The sequence below is a fragment of the Martes martes genome (genome assembly GCF_963455335.1).
Source record: "Martes martes genome assembly, chromosome: 8".
NCBI classification, from domain to species: domain Eukaryota; kingdom Metazoa; phylum Chordata; class Mammalia; order Carnivora; family Mustelidae; genus Martes; species Martes martes.
This window is the reverse complement of record NC_137895.1, coordinates 28,781,164-28,802,645: the sequence shown is the minus strand read 5'-3', so window position 1 is coordinate 28,802,645 and position 21,482 is coordinate 28,781,164. Positions and strand designations below refer to the sequence as shown.

At 36.8% G+C, this 21,482-nt stretch overlaps 1 protein-coding gene across 4 annotated transcripts in view; it reads right to left on the bottom strand.

Moving 5' to 3' along the window:
- Positions 1-756: 756 nt before the first annotated feature.
- DCN (decorin) overlaps positions 757-21,482 on the bottom strand; it is a 44,785-nt gene continuing 24,059 nt past the window's right edge. For 2 of the 4 annotated variants that reach the window (XM_080810433.1, XM_080810434.1), the window contains exons 4-8: positions 19,105-19,318; positions 18,183-18,296; positions 12,884-12,977; positions 9,174-9,312; positions 3,581-4,599 (exon numbers count right to left, since the gene is read on the bottom strand). In XM_080810433.1, coding sequence (XP_080666559.1) covers positions 4,405-4,599; positions 9,174-9,312; positions 12,884-12,977; positions 18,183-18,296; positions 19,105-19,318 — 756 coding nt within the window. In that variant the 3' untranslated portion in view covers positions 3,581-4,404. Of the gene's footprint in view, positions 1,055-3,580; positions 4,600-9,173; positions 9,313-12,883; positions 12,978-18,182; positions 18,297-19,104; positions 19,319-21,482 lie in introns of those variants that run through there. The other 2 variants (XM_080810435.1, XM_080810436.1) reach the window with 2 other exon arrangements.

Sequence of the window (21,482 nt, the reverse complement as noted above, 5' to 3'; positions counted from 1 at the left end):
AATGACAAAAGCTTGAAATAGTGCAAGAATTACCAAAATGTGACAGAGACACAAAGTGAGTGAATGTTGTTGGAAAATGTCGATACACTGGTTCAGTGCCGGGTTGTCTCAAACCTTCCATTTTTAGAAAATACAACATCTGCAAAGTACAAGGAAGTAAAGCACAGTAAAATGAAGCACGCCTTTAATTCTAATGATAAAATTTATCCCTCTGCATTTCCATTATTTGTAATGATTGTGTCTTTGTTAAAATATGACCACCTTTAAGTCAAGAGTGGCATCATATTCATTCTTATGTCCTTAGTTAGACACGGGCCTAGTAAATATTTTTGTATGAATAGAAATACACTCCACACCAGGAAAATCGTATTTAAACTCATTGGGAGGTGCGCCTGGGTGGCTCAGGTCATGATCCTGGGGTCCTGGGATCAAGTCCCTAGTAGGGCTCCCTGCTCAGTGCGAAGCCTGCTTCTCCCTCTCCCTCTGCCCCTACCCCCTAACTCATGCTCACGCTCTCTCGCTCTCTCTCTCTCTCTCTCTGTGTCAAGTAAATAAAATCTTTAAAAAAAATTAAAACTCATTGGGAGTGTTTAGAATGCCATATCCAATACAATGTCATTAGTGACATATGGCTATTAACTTTAAATTCATTAAACTTAACTAAAATTCAGTTCTTCAGTTCCATCACATTTCTAGTGCTTCTACCTGGATATGCTCATGAGTACCATATTAGACATGCCAATACCGGACATTTTTAAAAGTTGAACAGTGTTATAGCTTCATTTTTTTTAAATGGACAAATTTATTCTTTTTGAAGTGTAACAAATCACAGTGGTGGGATGACCCATTATTTTATGGCTCTGCACCATATGGCAAAGATGAAAGATGCTATGATGTTCAGGGATTCCTCATTGTTGGACACAAATGCATTCTTTCTAAAGAGCTGCAGGCTCTTTTCAACACATTGAAAAGAATGGAAAGTTTGCCTTTCTTATTTACAAGCTGTGTGTCCATGGGAGAGCTACTTGACTTCTCTGAGGCTTCATTTGCTCATCTGTAAAAAAGATATTAAAAAACCATACGTAATCCACAAGGCCATTGTAACTATTAAATGAGACATTGCACGTACAGTTAAGACACTGTATTGAATAAATGACAGTAAATATGTTTATGTCACCTGCATGTCAGGACAATGACTTATTACCACAATGCAGAGGAACCACTGAGAGCCATGAAGAGACTCCTTCTCAGTTTTTCAGACTACCACCTTTGGCCTTGACATGCTTTGAATTGTACAGTTGCATAGTTGTAAACTATGGCAAAAGCAAAGGCTGACACTAACTCAATCAGCATACATCAGAGTTATGACTCTGACTCTGCAGGTACTATGTCTGAATTTCATCACCTGTGAAATAGAAACAGTACATTCTCATGGGATTTTTGTGATCGGCAGATACGGACCAGGAAGAGCCTGGCACAGAAACTTTGTATTCACTTAATAAACTCCAGAAATAAATATCTGTTGCTGTTGTTATCTTTCTACCTAGTCTTGACTCATATTTACAATATATCCAGTGCTAGTTTATTGAATGAATGAATGAATGAATGAATAAATGAATGAATGAGATGCTGAATCAAGAAATAGCCTTTCCTACTTATTTATTGCCCAATGCCAGGCTGTGAATAAATATCACTCAGGATCTCTTCATGAAAGTCCAACATGTGATTAAATAGCTTACACAAAGCCCTGTATATTTCAGGTTGTAATTGTCATAAAGAATATGACTTTGACTACAAGAGCTCAGAGCTCTATGCTCTGATTCTCATGATTATTCAAATATTATTTTTATTTTCTGCCAAATTTGTGTAAAATACATAGTTACCCATTAATATTGACAGTGTAAGTTTTCTGTTTACCATTTGATTTTTAATGCTAACCATTTCTTTAAATAAGCAAACTCTGCTTCACTCAAAACATTATGAAAATAGCCCCATGTTTCCTAATGGAAAACCAGATTCAGTTAATTCTTTGACCAAGTTTCATCAAATATTGTTTTATTTGTTAGCACCTCTGATCAATGCAGAAAAGCCTAAAATAATTGGGTTTCAGAAAAAGTGCCTGGGATGACATAGGATGTGAACATCATGTTTATCTGTGGGTGGTGACATTTGTTTAATAATCCTACAGATATAGTTATGGTGCTGGGCTTATTAGTTATTCTCCAAGAGCCCTGACTAGATCCTTTTATCTTCCATCTCTGTCCTGCCCCAAGAAGAACCTTCCTCTCTCTGGCTTTCTTGACGGTTGTCTTCCCTTTAGGTTGCATCAGTAGGAGGGTCCGATGTAGAAGGAGAGAAGGGGACATACCTTGCTTCAGTACCCAACCTCTGGCAGATGTGGCATCCTTCCCGGAACATAGTGCTCCAGGCACAGAAATCCTCCGAAGTTGTCCTCTCACTTGGCTCCAGAAACTCAATTCTTTCCCTACCCTCATAGCCATTTGGGTGGCAATGGCTTTCTACCATTGCCATCTCTTGGTGCCTTGTCGTCCCTTGTTTGGTGCAGTAGACTCTGCACATGCTCTAGAATAATCCCTTCATTAACTATATTCAATTGACCTCTCAGAGGTAAATTCTGTTTTCTGCCAGATCCTGACTTATACAAAGATTAAAAGAGAAAGTTTGGTTGCCATGTATTTACCAGGTATTTGACTACAGGAATGTTACTTAGTTTCTCGTCACTTCAGTCTACTTTTCTACGAAATGGGAATAACAATAGCCTTTACTCATTTACTCGATAAGGCTATGAAGTAGCTATGTAATAACTAGAGAGAATCTCATGACTTCTCCTGGAAATTTTGTGTTGATATGCTTTTGTGTTCTGAGAGATAAATAACGAGGGAGATTCATATTTCAACCACAAGGGAGGGCCGCTTGAAAATGTAATGAAGGAAGGCAAAGAACTGCAGAGAAACTTGGCTGGAATTCTGATCAAACTGTACCTAAAGGCTCTTCTAATAGTAGGACCCTTTGGGTTTTCCTTTTTGGTTTAAACCAGTTTGGATTTGGGGCTGCCTGGGTGGCTCAGTCGGTTGAGAGTCCGACTCTTGATTTTCAGCTCTGGTCATGATCTCAGGCTCATGGGATCGAGCCCCACATCAGGTTCCATGCTCAGCGAGGAGTCTGCTTGTGCCTCTCCCTCCCTGTCTAAACCTCACCCTCCACGTGTGCATTTGTGTGTGCATGCCCTCTCTCTCAAGTAAATAAATAAAATCTCCTTTAAAAAACCATCTCGGATTTGGTCATCAATATTTGCAACCATAAAACAGCCAGCGTTGTAGACAGAACAAACTATCCTCACATGTTTGTCTGTTAGACATTGGTAGCATTAATGTAGTTTTTGGTAAATCTCTATTTTTTGTAAATCAGCCTATTCCCCAGGCCTACTGAATGGTCTGCTTTGATAACTCTTTATAAATCCTGCAGAAAAAAAGTTCTAAATTTGAAGTTTTAACTAAGTGCAATAAATATTTCTAATATATCTAGTAATTATAGAAATATTCAGGTGAGCAGCCTGATTATACACAAGATATTTTAAAACTGATTTAGTATTTTAATACCTGAAAATACCAGCTTCCTAGACCAATCGGGAAAAAAATCAGCTTTGGGCTTTATCAGCTTAGCACTGATCATAGATAATGTAAGTTATAATACACAAATGTCAAAAAACAGGAGTAAAAGAAATATCTGAGAACTTGAAGAGATGTGCTATATTTGTCTAGAACACAATGTCTGTTCTCTTCAGAAAATGGGGTTTAGGGAAGATTTACAATTACACTTTTATACAATGGTAATTTTGAATGTATTTGTAAATTTATTTTTTTCAAAATGATGACATAAGCAAAAATTTTACATAGCCTTATTGAATTTACATATTCAAATGAGGCTTTACCAATAATAACGGGGATTAACACAGAGCTAGACAGAACTTGAAGTTTGACTTTATGTCAAAGGGTCTAACACCCTATGAGCTACCGAAGATGGACACTTTTTATTTGAATCCTTCTAAGAATTAAATATGAAAAGCTTTTCTAAATTGTTGACAAATATATATATATATTTACTCCAAATTTTATGTTTAAGGGAATAAGAGTATCTGCAATAGCTCAGTTAACATCAACAGAAAGCTTCAAAAAAGAATTCTGAAAATGGCAGGCAAAATATTTTTTTATTGTAGGCAATTATTTAAACTGCATATTCAGCTTTATGTATTATAAATCATGTGGGAAAAAGATCCACATTGCAGTTAAGTTTCCAGTATCTAGCTTTCTTTTTTTTTCTTTTTTGAGCAATGATATTAATGGGATTTCTGCCAGGTTATAAAAATGAGGGTTTTCTTGGTAATTATTTATAATTTCCAAGCTGGATGGCAGAACGCACATAGACACATCGGAAGGTGGATGGCTGGATCTCCCAGTACTGGACTGGGTTGCTGAAAAGGCTCACACCTGAATAAGAGGCCTTTTTGGTGTTGTATCCAGGTGGGCAGAAGTCGTTAGACCCAACTGCAGAGATATTGTTGTTATGAAGGTAGACAACCTGCAAAATGAAATAATGGAGAATGATTATTTTCCTCAAAGTAGACGGGGCCATTCATGTAAACACTTTATTCTTTCCCCTTTATTCTTTATCCTTGACCCTTCCTTTCTCTACACTCTCCACCCAACCATCAACAAATGCTGCTAGTTTAATCTTCAAAACATACATGTAACCCAGTCCTCTCCCCATATTGACTCCTACAACATTGTCCAAAACTGCCATTATCTCCTCCTGGATGATTGAAGTCATCGTTCCTTCTTCCTCTTCTGCCCTAAAATCAATCTTCCTTTCTTAGTTCATAGAGCAATTATTTTAAAAAGTAAGCCAAGTTACATATTCTTCCCCTCAACACTCCAGTGCCTTCCTGTCTCATGCAGAATAAAGTCCAAAGTTCTCACATCGGCTCACAAACCTAACAGGATCTGACATCCTTCTGCTCTGACCTCATCTCCCCTCGCTATTCAATCTAACCACTCTGCCCTACTTGTTTTTCCTCTATTACAAAAATCACAGTCCTTCTTTTGATGGGCACATGTTGTTTCCTCCACATGAACTGACCTTCTCCAGGATATCTCTGGGGCTTACTCCCTCATGGAATTCATGTAACTTTTTCTTACCAAAGACGTCATTCCTGACTATCCAGGGCTGCCACCCTTCTGCCCTAATTCACTTCTTTAAATCTTCATAGTAATTATTACTATATAGCTTATTATATATTTGTTTGTTTTGTCTGTATCCTCTCTAGAATAAAAGCTCCATGAGGAAAGAAACTTGTTCTGTTTTATGACTGTATCTTCAGTGTCTACTAGAACTGAGTAGGTGTTCAATAATATATGTTGAATGAATACATGAGTAAATTCACGCTATTTCACAAGCTGTGTCTCCATGGAATATTGCGTTTTCAGGGCAAAGATAAAGTGATGCACATTTTAACAAAATTATACAAAATGAGGAAGTAATATACAGTGAAGAAAAAGTGTACAGGCAGTATTAGAATCAAAATAATCACAAACCCTAAGAAACACTATCAGCATTTGGAATGAACAGACCTAGAAAGTTTAAATGAAAATGCACTATGTGTTACAAATTCTACCTTATGATTATAATTCTACTGTTCAGTAGGATTTTTCCCGAAATGCATTTTATGATTATGTTTAAGATAATGGTAACATGTTCATAGATTTTCCTCTGGGGAAATCAAGTATCAGACTTATGAAAAGGACTTTAGAAATGGGTTTTTACTTCTATCATGTACATGTGAATTTTGAAGAGCAAGAAGTGACTTATACAACCAAAGCTAAAATATAGAAAGAGAAAATTTCTAAAGTACATTGTAAAACCTATGAGGTATTCCCTCATAATAATTAACTTAAAATATTGTTGCATCTACCAGAACACTCACTTATATGCAGGGGAAAAGGGCCTTGTTTAAGAAAGGGTTTGGTGGGGCGACTGGGTGGCTCAGTGGGTTAAAGTCTCTGCTTTTGGCTCAGGTCATGATCCCAGGGTCCTGGGATTGAGCCCCCCATCGGGCTCTCTGCTCAGCGGGGAGCCTGCTTCGCTTCCTCTCTCTCTGTCTGCCTCTCTGCCTACTTGTGATCTCTCTCTGTCAAATAAATAAATAAAATCTTTTTAAAAATGCTAAAAAAAATAGAAAGGGTTTGGAAGGAGAACAATAGATATCACATAAAAACAAGCGAGGGATATTAAGTCAAACAATACATCCAAGTATTTTTTCTAATAATTCTCAAACTGAAAACTTCTTTTCATTTTCCATTCTCTAATTCCTAGCAATAATTAGCAAGAAAGGGGAAACACGTTTGGTTAGAGTTTATGACTAATACTGAAGGCAAGAGAAAAAAATATCAAGACATAAAGCAAGTATCAGTCTGTGTAAAAAAGAAAACTATATTCCCAATTCATTTTATTTTCTAATATTAAAGCCAGACAAAAATCATCACACACATACACATACAGCCTACAATCAAACATTTATATAAACATAGACAAAGAACTTTAACAAAATATCAGGAAACTGTATCTCATAACATTAAAAAAAAATCTATACACCATGACCAAGATGGAGCATGATTTATTCAAAGATATAAAACTCATTTAGCTGGAAATTAACTAACTTAATATACTATATTAAAGGAATAAAAGCCAAAACCACACGATAACCTCAACAGACACACAAAAAGCATTTGAATACACATCCATGATAAAAATTTTCAATAAGCTTAAGAATAAAAAAGAACTTTCTCAACTTGATTAGGAGCATCTACAAATATCTGTAGTTAACATCATGCTGAAATGTAAGAGTTTGAGTGTCTACCTGTGGCAGAAGATGAGATTGAAAATTGACTAGAAAAAGTACAAGGAATATTTGAGGGGTAATAGAAATGTTAGAAATGGATTGTGGTGAGGGTTCCTGGGTGGCTCAGTCCCTTAAGTGTCTGCCTTCAGCTCAGGTAAGGGTCTCAGGGCTGGAGTCAAGTCCAACGTCAGGCTCCCTGCTCAGAGGGGAGCCTGCTTCTCCCTCTGCCTATCCCTTGCTCATGCTCACTCTTTCTCTCTCTCAAGTAAATAAAATAAAACAAAAAAGAACTGGATTTTAGAGATGGCTGAAGAATGATATAATTTTGCTAAAAATAACTGAATTATATACTTACAAAAAAAAACAGTAAATTAGATGAAATCCCTAGAAGCCTATAAGAAGGGAGGTGAAATTGATGCATGGATAGCCAGTTAGAGAAGAAGAACCAAGAGTGAGGCCCTGTGTGAATCCTCATGAGATTTGCTGATATTCAACAAAGATTTCAAAATAGCAATACCATGTTTTATAATTTCTCTGTGACCCACAATAAGAAACATAATACATGTATTTAGTATATATAAATCTGTGCATTTAAACAAAGTCTTTATGAAATACTTACCATTACATTGATATTTTATTTTCCAACCATTCTAACCCATCTGAGCCTAGCCTATCCCATAAATGTTCTAAATTAACTCATTAAACTTATTTTATGAACTCAGTAATACAACCAGACTAACATTTGAAAAACAATAATCAAGAAGGTAAAACTGATTATTCTAGGATATAAAAATGAAAACAAAACAACTGCCCCCCCCAAAATGCCCCCCAACAACAGAATCCTTATGTAAATCATGATGTATAAATCTCATTTGGAATTTTTATCACAACTGAATAAAAAAAGAAGAGAGATCAGTAACATATTGATATAACTGACAGCGAGTAAGGGATAAACCTATCTTGAACCCCAATCAAAGAAGTGGAAACATTACCAAAATGGCAACTTTATAAAAATGATTTGTTTATAATAGAACATCAATGTCAAGGTATAATTTGTTTTTTTACAAAATTTATTTATTTATTTGAGAGAGAGGGAATGCAAGCACAGCGGAGTGGGGCAGAGGGAGAGTGAGAGAATCTTAAGCAGACTCCACGCTGAGCACAGATCTCATGTGGGGCTCGATCTCACAATGGTGAGATCATGACCTGAGCCAAAACCAAGAGTCTGACACCCAACCGACTATGCCACACAGGCACTCCAACATATAATTTCTGAATCGTCATGACTGAACTAAGTACCTATGTAAATTTCTGAAAGAGACAATTTAAATATGACCTTTAAAGAAACTGAAAAATTAGATAAAACAAGCAAATACAGAAAATTTATGAATAACTCCCTTATTAATTTTTTAAATAAAAAATTTGGAATAACATATTTGTTCTAGTTCCTCAAAGTAACAATGGAAGTCTTATGCTATTATGTATGAGAATATTGTTATTATTTAAGCTAATGAACATGCCATACATTTATAGATTTACAGACTAGAAAGCTCTGTTACCACAGTGGACCCCTGGATGGTATCTTCTTATTCTTATGAATGTACTATAACTCAATAATCTATATAAAGTTAACTCAGTCACACTGCCAGCTAAATATTCCATTTTGACCTATGTGACATCTGTTGAAGCTAAAAGTTATAACTGCTATTTTATTCCATATCTATGGTTCACAGATTATACCATCTTTTTCAATCAGTATGTTTCTGTTACAGTGATCTATGACTTCAAACTATCTTGCCTGCTTCACTAAAAATATTACATTCTGGAAGTCAGCACTATAACTAGTTTAAGGTAACAGTCTTATTTAAAAAAATAATAATTTAGACCTATGTTTTTCAGGATGCCTTGGTGGCTCAGTAGGTTAAAGCCTCTGCCTTCGGCCCAGGTAATGATCCCAAGGTCTTGGATGGAGGCCCACACTGGGCTCCTTGCTCAGCAGGGAGCCTGCTTCTCCCTCTACCTGCCGCTCCCCCTACTTGTGCTCTATCTCTCTGACAAATAAATAATAAATAAAATCTTTAAAAAAAATAAACTTGTGTTTTTCATGAAACCAGAATGAATATTTATGTGGAAACATTAAAAATAACTTCCTGCAAAAAGATTTGTAAGCAGAGCTTCCCTTCCTGCCCCCTAACATCCCAGTAGGGAGGGTTTGCTCCCTAGTTACCCCTCACACTATTTAGTGGTACTGCATTACCTGGATGTACTTATGCTCCGCCAGCCCACCAGGTACTTTGATCAGCTTATTGTTGTCCAGGTGAAGCTCCCTCAGATGAGGAGTGTTGGCTAGAGTGCCATTGTCAACGGCAGAAATGCTGTTAAAACTCAGCCCCAACCTGAGAAGGAAAGAAGAAATGAATGCGCGCACTGCACACCCCGGCCTTCCTCACAGGCACTGTGTAGATTTATCCAGTCAACGGGAAAGGACATTCTTTGTTTTCACTCTTAGTGTTCTCTTTGCCTAGAATGCTTTTTGCAACCTTCCCGAGCTCAGATAAAGCCCATTTGTTCTCAAATTCCCAGCTTGGAGTCACTCTCTTTGAAACCCTTCTGACAGGCGTCCCCTAGTAAATGTTCCTGTTGTCACCCTCTTAAAAAAACTCAAGGGACTAATGACTTGTGTGTCGCTCCTACAGAAAAGTGACTGTTTTGTAGCATACACAGTATGAACACAGAGTTTGTTCCGATCAATGAAGAGCTGTCAAATTGATTTCTCTGTATAATGAATATAATGAATTCACTTCAGAGAAAACTAAAAGGACTACTGTTATCATCTTGGTCACTGTGGAAATCAAATAACTGTATATTTATTATATAAATTTATTCATTGGAAATAAAAGGTAGAAGGATCTAATGAATCAATAAACACACCTGCCAGGAAGGTTAACAGAATTAGCATCTTGTTTTTGTTTGAGTTTTATCAATGACCACCTGTTAATATCAGAATTTGCCTGGTGCCGACATTCCCGGCTACTGGTCTTGATCTCTGACCTAAGTTGTCTCTTTCTTGGCCCCTGACATTTCTTATACAATGCCACTCAAAGTTTTGGGTTGCATTTTTTAAATTAAATGCATGAAAGGTCAAAGTTCTGCAGCTGTGAGGTATCTTCCTAGTAAATGGGATTCAAAAGGCAGGGGTCGACTTGGAGATAAGGTTAATGTATTTGGCATTCTGGGGATGCATGACTCTGTCAAAACCGGGGTGCTGCCAATCCAAAAAGGCAGAGAGGGGATACCAGGGATGAGACAATAAGGTATTGAAAGAGAGCCAGAATCTAGCTCCAAGAGAAACAAGAGGAGATGGGGGGCCTGGGTGGCTCAATGGGTTAAGCCGCTGCCTTCGGCTCAGGTCGTGATCTCAGGGTTCTGGGATTGAGCCCCGCATCGGGCTCTCTGCTCAGCAGGGAGACTGCTTCCCCCTCTCTCTGCCTGCCTCTCTGCCTACTTGTGCTCTCTCTCTCTGTCAAATAAATAAATAAAATCTTAAAAAAAAAAAAAAAAAAAAGAGGCGGAGTCTACTGGGATCCTTCAAATGTAGTGGAATCAGCTTGGGAACTATCTGTAGGACACTTTTTGCTTCCCTTCAGCTTGTTTTGATCTTTGAGCCCTTTTGGGATTTAGATTTTGGTTTATCTGTTCAAAGTCTTTCAATTTTAATCATGGCTTGGTATTTGAAATAATTGAGATCGCAGTATATTGATTTTAGGCTATTAGTAAAATAGTTGGTTTATCTTAGTTATGGATTATTGATTTGACCTCTTGGCTGAGAACATTTTGTTTTTTTCCCCCAATCGCAGACATTTATCTCTTGTTTCTGGTCTTTTCTTTTCTGTTATAGAAACATGTCTTCTATTCCTTACAACACTTCAAGTCCCATTTCCAATTTTGGGCTAATTCAGTTTCAGAATATGATAATCCTAATAATTGATTCAAAGAAACTTCACTTTGCTGATGGTTTATTTATATATTCAATCAATAAATATGTTCACAATATTACTACTATGTTCACAATATTATCCTAGGTTTATGAAGGCAGAGGACGCATGGCTCAAAAACCATTATTCTTTCCGTCAAAGAATAAAATCCACTTAGGGAGATGATCACAGAGGTATACATGTATAACAGAAGGGAGGTGTGCCTGAAAACCATCTCATATTTTTGGAGAGAAGCGTATACCATTTTCTTTCCACTTGTTTCTAATAACTAATTGGAATATTTGCCCTGCAACAATGTTCCAAGATCAGGGGCAGCTGCTCTTTCCTTCTTTTCACAGTTTTGATGCTCAACACCAAAATACCTCTCATGTTCCAACATCAGTGAAGAATAAACAACATGAGGATGTGATGGTTTCGTAGACAGATTTTTCAAGGCTTGATTCCAAAAGGAAATTTGTTTGATAAATTCGAGTCAGAAAAGTTTGCTTAGCCACTTGAGTCAGTCTGTTCCATTTAATGAATGGAATTTTTAAAAAATCTCCATACCACTTTCAGTACAAAATGAATTTTTCTTCTAAAAAGGCACAGATATTATTAATGATTTACCATATTTGGAATTAGATTATTGTTCATCTCTACTATTACTACTGCAACTACTACTGGCCATCCTAAAGATCGTTCTACAAAATAGGCAATGCAACTTGTCTTCCTACATTGTTCTGCAGCTAGAGGGACCGGATCACAAAGAAAGGTCAGTGATGCCTAATACTCTTTCAAAATATATTTGCTGTATTAGAGACTGTAATTCAAGTATCTTTAGATAAATGATTTCTATTTTTTTAAGATTTTTTTAATTTATTTATTTGACAGACAGAGATCACAAGTAGGCATAGAGGCAGGCAGAGAGAGAGGAAGGGAAGCAGGCTCCCCACTGAGCAGAGAGCCCAATGCGGGGCTAGATCCCAGGACTCTGGGATCACCACCTGAGCCGAAGGCAGAGGCTTTAACCCACTGAGTCACCCAGGCGTCCCTAGATAAATGATTTCTTATCACTGGAGACACCAGGGTAAGAAAGGACAGCTAGAGTCACAGGTACAGGCTCACCTTTAGCCCTTACCATCCACTGGCTCACTGGAAATCTCCACAGAAATGAGAAAAGATGTATTATACATCATCTGGTCTTAGCTAATTCTCAAGAATAAATGATATACTTTATATTTATTTATCTACCATAAGATTTTTAAGATAAAAGAGGAGTGAGTCAATTTGGCATAACACTGTGCTCCTTTGTGAGAACATTCTGTAATACCATTCAAGAGCCAAGTGCTTCTTGAAGATAAAGCAAATAGTTTGCAAGCATTCCCTTTTTTTTTTTATTACTTAACCAGATTGTTAATGTAGGAAGGTTAAAGTTAGACTAGAAAGCAGAAAAGGAACAAATGATTATCTATCAGGGAAAAAAAGTTATTTTTTTGTTAAAAAAAATAATAACTTCTTTTGTTAGACTACGCTAGATGTCCAGAGACATTTTAAACTCTTCAAAGAACAGAAGTGAGAGAATCTCATCATAATTATTCCAATACCATAGGGTGGGATGCCCAGTATGTCCATGTCCTGGTAACTTTCATTTTAAGGCATTTTCAAATTCTGAACACTGTTATAATTTACTTGACCTTCTGTTTAATGCAACTAAGTTAGAACATATTGAAGGAACATACTGACTTAATCAGTTACCAGGTACATATAATATGTCTTAATCTAAAAATAATATGGTAGATAGTCTTCACGGTTAGGGTAAGTATGCTATTTCATTGTTTTTTAAAGAAACAATTGGTCCTGCTGAGGTCTGAGTTTGTTAGGACCAACAACAAAAACAGTCAGTCACCACCCATCGTGTTTCTAATTCCGAACATGCAGGCACTAATACATCTGGCCATTCTACTGATAAAAGGTCATGAAAGAATACTATTACTTAGCCAGATTATTCAGTCCTTTCAGGCTGGATGCATCAACTTTGGTGATTTTGTTGCCTTCCAGATGTAATTCAGTAAGGGAAGGAGGAAGACCTGGGATAGAGAAATACAGAATGTTAAATTAGCTGAGAAACGTAATTACAGGATGTAGACACACTTAACGAGCAATAGGCTACCAATTTGCTGAAAGACACAGAGCTTCAAAGGATTTGCTTTTCATCTTTTCCATCAGTTTTGCTTTCTATCTTTTTCTTCATCTCTTTTATAATAATAGATGCTTTGGGAAGTAGGACAAGCAATTTTTACTTTTCTCGTAGATTGATTTTAACAGAAACGTGGACTATCTTTATCACGTAGTAGATTTTTGTCCTAGTAACTGTTAGGATACTGTCGTAGAACTGAAGTCAAACCCTGAATCTCATTAATTTCCCCCACCCTTGTTACTAAGCTAATACTGTCACTGATAAAAGACCACAAAGGTAAAATGAGATAAGGATTTGAACTATAATAGAGAAATCATGTATAAGTTAAACCTATATACAAATTTAATGAGGTATTTCAGTAATGAGTCTCATTAATAACTAACACTTCATAAACCGTGTTGGCCTTAGTCTTAATGGGCTTTTCCACATTAAAAAAACAAACAAATGAAACAAAACTCAAATGCCCCTACAACAGTGGATGTGTAGAAAGAGCTAAAGCTGACTTGGACCTTTTAAATCAAGACTGTTTCTTTACTCAAGAGGAATGCAGAGGCCTAGAATCAAGTGATCGGCCATATGTAGAACACCTGGGGAAATAATTTTAGATCCAAAGTATCCGTGAAACCTCTGGGTAGTACTTCTCGAAAGGCTATGATTTCTAAACATTTAGTGATATTAATATAAAAGTTTAAATATTTTATTTTCATTTCCTTCTGCCATCTGAGGATATACGATGCTTTCAGATGGCTTTTTAAAGAGCATATTGTTCCACTTACAAGAATAGCCACAACTACAAAGAAAAGAGCAAATCAGTTACATGTCAAACTAACATCTGCTTAGCAGAGAGTGTTGGTTATCTGTTCACAAGGAGCAAAGTTGGGAAACCGTAGGTTATGTTTGGTAAGAAAATTTTCATGGCACACCCCTGAATTCTGTCCATACCATCTCTTTCATGTAAAAGTTTAGTCCGTATATGATTTGAACTTATTGTTAGTTTCTCTACAGCATGATGTTTGGTGCGGGAAACGCTAAGCTACTCACGGAAAGTCTGTCATGTAGCAAACATGGATACTGGCACTTTTTCTAGCTTAGCTCATTTAACTTTTTCAGTTTACAAATTATTTTTTGCGAACCTCCCTTCCATAGATGAAGAAACGAAGACTCCAAGTTGCAAATTTTGGAGGTTATCTAGCTGCCACGTAGGGAAGTAATATGATCCCAGATGGTCAAAGAGAGTTCAAATAGCATGATTTTAACCGAAGGGAATGAAATGGAGACAGTGTAGGAAAAGCAAGAGGGACTTAACTCCTGAAAGCCACTGGTCTGAGGCAAAGGTTAAAAGTTTCCATAGGCTTAGAGACAAATACCTCCTTCTGGGAAAGCAAACAAATGAGATAATAGTCGTTAGGAGTAATGGGTGTCTGGGCAAAATTAGAAGTCTCAATTTAAAGCCTGCTTGTACAAGTATTATTATTTTCCAGGGCCCCTAAAAGAATGTCAACCATGGAGAAAGACATCCTGTGATTGTCTTGTGTCCTCTGAGAAGTAATGACCACAAGTTAATGACCGTGGTATTGAAGAATGCTTCCCTATACCCTTTCCACCCTCTGGAAAAGTGGCTTTTCCATTCTTTGCACAATCCCCCTTCCTCTTTCCAGTCAGCTCCCTTGCAGGTATGCTATCTCTAATAAACTCCACCAGCATTCTTTCTCGAGTCTGGTGTTCATTTTCATGACATGGAGGGTCAAGAACCTGGTCCTGGGGTCTAGTAGCAAAATCACAACTGAGTCCTTCTTATGACTAAATACCAGGAGACCACAGTCACTCTTGGAATAAGGGATTTCAACCTCTCGAATCTCCTTAGAATAAATAAATGTGGATTTTTAAAATATTCCTATATGTAATGAATGAATGAATATATAAAACAAAGCAATTGAATACACATCTTTTTTTCCCTATCACCATGAAAAGATATTTTTAAAAGCGTACTGTCTCTGGAAAACAATCATCATCGTGTTCATAACCCTACCTACTTTCTAAGTGTCTTCCCTTCTACAGCATCAGTTTCCCAAAAGGGAAGTGATAGCCAGGAGAAAGTTTGACAGTGGAAGAAAACTGCAAAAGGATAGAGAGAGGCAAATTTATCAAGAATAGCATTACCGTTTGCCACCGTAGTAATATCTAGCTAAGAACCTATACTCTACCTCCTTTTTTTCCCCTTTCATTGCCCTTCCCCTTTTTAAGGTAAATATATTAAGAGCTTACTTTGGGCCAATTACTATGTTTGTGCATTACGTGTCTTATTTGTGTCTATTGATCCTCACAAATATCCTAGAAGACAGGTGTCATTAACAACTCCATTTCACAGACAGCAAAACTGAGGTTTGGAGATGTGCAGTAATTAGCCCGAAATCACAGAACAACTAAGTGGCAGAATCAGACCTGCCACCCAAGTGGTCTACGTGGAGAATTCATAACTCTCCACTTCACTCCACTGCCTTGTGTTTCCATCATTGATGGTAGATAGTGTGTGGACATTAAGACTCCCAGAGGATGGTGCTATACAGGCATAAGGGTCAAGCCTAGGGAAAGCAGACTTATCTGTTTTGTTGGCATAAATATGCATAGGCGGGAGGACTTAAGTTGGCAGCAGAGTACAATGGTCATGCCCATGAACTCGCGTCAGCACAGCGCAGTCCTGGCTTGGCCACCTCCTAGCCCCAGGGCCTTGGGCACGATGTACTTTGTGTCTTTAAGCTTCATTTTCCTCAATTATTAAACAGGTATGATAATATTACTATAGAGGAATGGTTTGAGATTCATAGCAAAGAATTCATAAAAAGCCTTCGGCACAATACCTGGTGTTAGTAAGTGCTTAGCAAAACTTCGTTACTATAATTTTTATAGTAACTGTTTAATACATAAAAGTAAGCTAGAGATGGTGGGAAAAGAGCACCTAGGGTATGGAGGAGACATAACGAATACAGGTCACTAAGTGACGAAATGTGCTCCTGAGGCATATTTTGGAGGATGCGTTAAGAAGGAGAGCAAAACCAAAGGCTGTGTTTAATGCAAGTCATTTGGCAGCATGAAGAAGTGGAAAAACCCAGACTTTAAATTCCAGCTTTTTTACTTCATTTCCTACAGCTCTGTAGCTTTGGACAAGATGCATGTGCACATGTAATATATAAAAATATAATTTAAATTTTAAAATATTATTAAAATATAAAATATATTAAAAATATAAATATATACACATCTGCACTCGGGATAATATTAAAATATATAATGTATAATAAAAATAGATATAGATATGTACACATTGGCATTGGGGATTAAAAAACAAAAAAATAAAACCACTTGTTACGATGCAACAAGTTGGAGGCCCAACATGAAGGTGCTTTATAAACTGTAGATCAATCTCTATCTATCTATCTAATCTAGACCAGCAGTTACTATTATGGGCATAAAAACATCTTCTGTAGCAAAAAGACTGTGGAGAGAGCAATGGGTGGTAAGAAACCATTCTATGGAATATATCTTCTTGGAAGCTGAGTTTCTGAGTTTCTGTTTCAAGGGTAATTGTTTTCTATGGGCAAGAACCTACATTTTGTACCCAGTCCAAGAACGAGATATCTAAGCTGAGAAAGGGCCAGATGGAGGGGAAAATCTGAGAATATAGAGGGGTGTTTGTGAGACTAAAACCCTGGAGCAGGGAAAATGTGAGAATTAGAGGAATTGCTTTTTTTGGTGAGTTGATTTCTTTTCTGATTCACATAGACTGGCTTCCTTGCCTCCCCTGGGGAACCCTTAGCATGAGGCCGTGTGATGACTGCTGCTGACCTGTCTGGCTTTGCTCTGGGTGATAAGCTCCTTGAAGTCAGGTAATAGACCCTATCAATTGTCCTGTCTCTGGTGTTTTGTACTTTGCCTAAGCAAAATGAGTGTCAAAATAATTTTAAGAAATAATAAAAGGTAATATTAATCTACTACTTATTTGAATACCAGATATTTCTCTAACTAGTTATTTAATTTTAAGGCAAACTAATGCTATTACACATTCGTGAATAAAGAAATTGAGGCAGGGGCACCTGAGTGGCTCAGTTGGTTAAGCGGTTGCCTTTGACTCAGGTCATGATCCCAGGGTCCTAGAATCGAGCTCTGTGTAGGGATCCCTGCTCAGTGGGGAGCCTGCTTCACCCTTTCCCTCTGCCTCCTGCTCTGCCTACTTATGCTTTCTCTCTCTGTCAAATAAATAAACAAAATATTTTAAAAAATAAAGAAAGAAATTGAGGCATAAGTATTGAATAAACTTGTCCAAGGCCTTAGAGCCAATTAGGGACAAACAGAACTCAACCATACAGACCAAAATCCCCACTCTACAGCATACAACCGACACTATCACACAAGAGCATGGCCTCTGTGGATGCTCTTACTCATAAGGCCTGAGATGTCCTATGATGGAAAGGAATTCACTAAAAGATTGCAGACTCGAAGTAAAAATTGGCTCAATTTCAAGGTACTTCATGTATCTTTTTTTTTTTTTAATGCCACTAAGGCATTCTATTTTTTTTTTAAAGATTTTATTTATTTATTTCTCAGAGAGAGAGAGAGAATGAGCACTGGCAGACGGAGGCAGAGGGAGAAGCAGGCTCCCCGCCGAGCAAGGAGCCCGATGTGGGACTCGATCCCAGGACGCTGGGATCATGACCCGAGCCGAAGGCAGCTGCCTAACCAACTGAGCCACCCAGGCGTCCCAGGCATTCTATTTTTTAAATAATTATATATTTTCCTTTGTCCTACCACAATTCGTCTCTTTTATCACAATTATTTAATATGAAATCGTTGTGTGTTAAGTTATATCTTAGAAGAGACTTAATAGGTAGAAGGATCTAGCCATAGACCCTTAGGCACCGTGGGCCTCGATGGCCCAGGGGTCATCTAGGCTCAAAAGAAACACTTCCAAGGGTAAACAATTTACCAGCAATAACACTGGCTACTTCAGTCACCATTTAGATTTCCAAAACAATTTTTTTTTAAATGTTAAAGTTTTAAAATTTAGTTGTTCAGACTGCTTTGGAAAGTTTTCTGTCACCTTGAGGGATGGTGGTTATATTGGTGTCAGCAATACGGATATAGGACAGCTTCTTCATTCCCTGGAAGGCTCCATTTTCAATTCCCGAGCTCTTCAGTGGGTTGGTGCCCAGTTCTACAAAGGCAATAAATACAAAGCTTTAGCGGACAATATTAGGATATTGCAAATCAGAGTAGGGTCTGTTTCAACAAGGATTTTAAGAGAAATTTGGGTTGATAACAACTTGACTGAGAAACCAAAGAGAAATTAAAGGATACACTCTTCAAAGGGATAGCACACTGAGGCAAAGTTTTCTTTTTTTAAAACAAACAACAAACACAATAAGAAAACAAAGATTTATGGGAAAAGCAATAGTGATGAAAACAATAACAAGAAGATTATTTAAAGTACATACACAGGATTGCAGAGAAATCAACAAAAACACGTGTTAATAAGTCACACTTATTATGGTGTTATTACTTTCCTGAGATGAATTAAAATATTAAATAATTTGAAATATGAGCATCTTGTAAGCCAATTATAAAATCACCATTTTTACCACACATGGAACAAAACGTTAGAACACATTGTTTTTTAAAGCGAGTGATTTACAGACATTCAGAATAGAAACAATTCCCATGATAGAAAGGTATCCCCACATATCTCTGATTTATCACTACCTAATTCCATCTCTCATCTTGGGCATACAGTAGGGTGACTTTGGCCCTAGAACTTCTCCACATTCTCAGATCCTCAAGGACGAGAAACAAAAACCTTGTAAGGTATGATTCAAAATCTCACTTCTGCTGCTTTTGCTACTGTTACTCCTACGGGCTAAAGACATGTAAGCTCTGGCTGGTCTACTTCCTGCAGCTATAGCTTACTTGGAATCTTCTAAGGTGGACCTTCAATCCTGGCCTTAGAGTTTTAAGAATATCTGTACCTATGACGATCATCTGGTTCAGTCCATTGAACACAGCTTTCCGCACTTTGGTGATCTCATTCTCATGGGCACGCAGCTCCTGAAGAGTTTTGGGCATTTTTTCTGGCAATTCCTTCAGATGATTCTTGGACAGATAAAGTCGTTCCAATTTCAACAAAGGCGTGAATGCTCCAGGGCTGATTTTGCTAATTTTGTTGTTGACAAGAATCAACGTCTATAGATAATGAACAAAAACAACATCTTAATTTCAACACACACACACACACACACACACTCTCTCTCTCTCTATATATATATATATGTGTGTATATATATATATATATAGCAAGAAATTAGAAAAAAACAAATATTATATATATTGCAAGAAATCAGAAAAAATTAGGCAAATGTGACTCTTTCACTTAAGAAGTGTATGAGGATCTGAACATCAGGAACATCAGGAATAAAGGTGATGAGCTATAGATTATAGGTTATAATATAGATACATAGATAGACACTTAATTTTTAAACAGTAAATACTTCTAAAGATTGAAACTACGAGAGTGACCCGAAATACCAGAAAAGAATCCAGTGCCATGGACATCCATCCCCCAGTCTAAAATCCATCCTCATTGACTGCTACCATGGATTCCATTACCAAATGGTGACACCAATTTATATTACCATCAGCAATGCAAAAGAGTAAAATTTTCGTGCTTTCTTGCAGCCTTATAAATTTAGGTCTATTTTTTTTCAAAAAGTTTGTCAAATTAGTACACCTTGTTGTGCCTCATTATAATTTCTTTGACACTTGAAATGTTAAATGAATTTCCTTTTGTTCTGCTACTGTTTTCTGTACTTTTTGGAGAGAAAGAATTACCTGATCACCATACTACTCATTTTAGTAAGTTTTAATATATTTTGATAATTGGTCTACAGAAAATAAAGATGTAATTAATATGAAATGCAGAGCTTTAATACATTTTTCTTCTGTTTTTGTCCTTTTTACATATAAAGGTCTTATGTAGCCAAATATGTTAACATATTTGGTAATTCTTAAATTTTTATTTCTGCAAAATTGCTTGTCATTCATTACTGGTATATGTATAGCTATTGCTGAGCTTATTTTTGGATACCTCTTTGTCTTCCAATGATATGTATGTCTATAGAACCATGCGTCTTCTTATTCTAAATCTTCTTATCAATTAATCCTAAGGAATTCAGGATCGTTTGAGTATGGTCTAAGAAAAATCATTTTCGATTGTAGTGGATTTATGTGCATATATGAAAAGCACAGGGACAAAAAAGAAAACAATGAAACTTCCAGATTCAGAAATGCAGGAATACTTTCTGAAGGTAACAGCTGGTTAGTTAACCCATGTATATGCTCATGGAGCTCACATTACTTGACTAACTAAAATTCCTTCTAAGTCATAGTCTTTCAGCTAATCCTAAAAGATGATGGGTTGATTAAAACAAAACCCCAGGAAATTCCAATGAGTATTACAAAAAATTAAAAAACACATGAGAGTTAAACTCATAGGAAATTAATATTAACGAGCAAAATGTCCAGGAAATTAGTAAAACTAGAGCCAGAAGAGAGGTTTAAGAGGACTCACATCGTTGAAAGACACCCAAAGTGGCAGATGCTTAATTATGAAGAAAGAGGAGATCTTCTATTCCCATCTACGGAAGACAACTCTGAAAGCTAGGTATCATTCAATGCATTCAACATGGTCTGAAAATCTGATTATTTTATGTTAAATATCGAAACCTAGTATGAAGAATCACCCTAATGATCTATTATCTGCCATTTCAGCTAATAAAATACTGCCTTTTTAAACTAAATAATAACTAGATGATGCCTCTACCTGTGAGCATGCCACAGTAGTGTCTGCTATTAAGTCTTGGGGGTTGTGTGACATTTGCCCCAATTATCTCTTCAGTACAGTGGGAATAATAATAGCACCTCCAGGGCATACATGATAATGTATACAGACTTCTTTGCAAAGCACCTTTCAAATGGCAACATTCCTGCTTTCAAATTTAAAAAAAATTTGTAACATAAATAAACTATGTAAATTTTAGTCATAATGAGGTAAAATCTTAAGACCTATATGAATTAGAATTTCACATAAAACAGATCCACAGGTAAGGCAGCTCTTTCTGCCCATGGGTCCTATCCCCATGCTTTAATAAAACCACCTTAAAGAAAAATCCACAGGTGAAAAAAAGTTAATTGTGTATCTACAGTATTGCTTAAAGATGGTTGATGTTAGTGCCGTACACAGTGATGTGTATTTAAGAAAGCACCATTATAATTGTAACAGGCAATGACAAGATGTTGAGATGGGAAAACAAAACAAAACTAATTCCATTGGCTAATGCAAAAGGCCAGC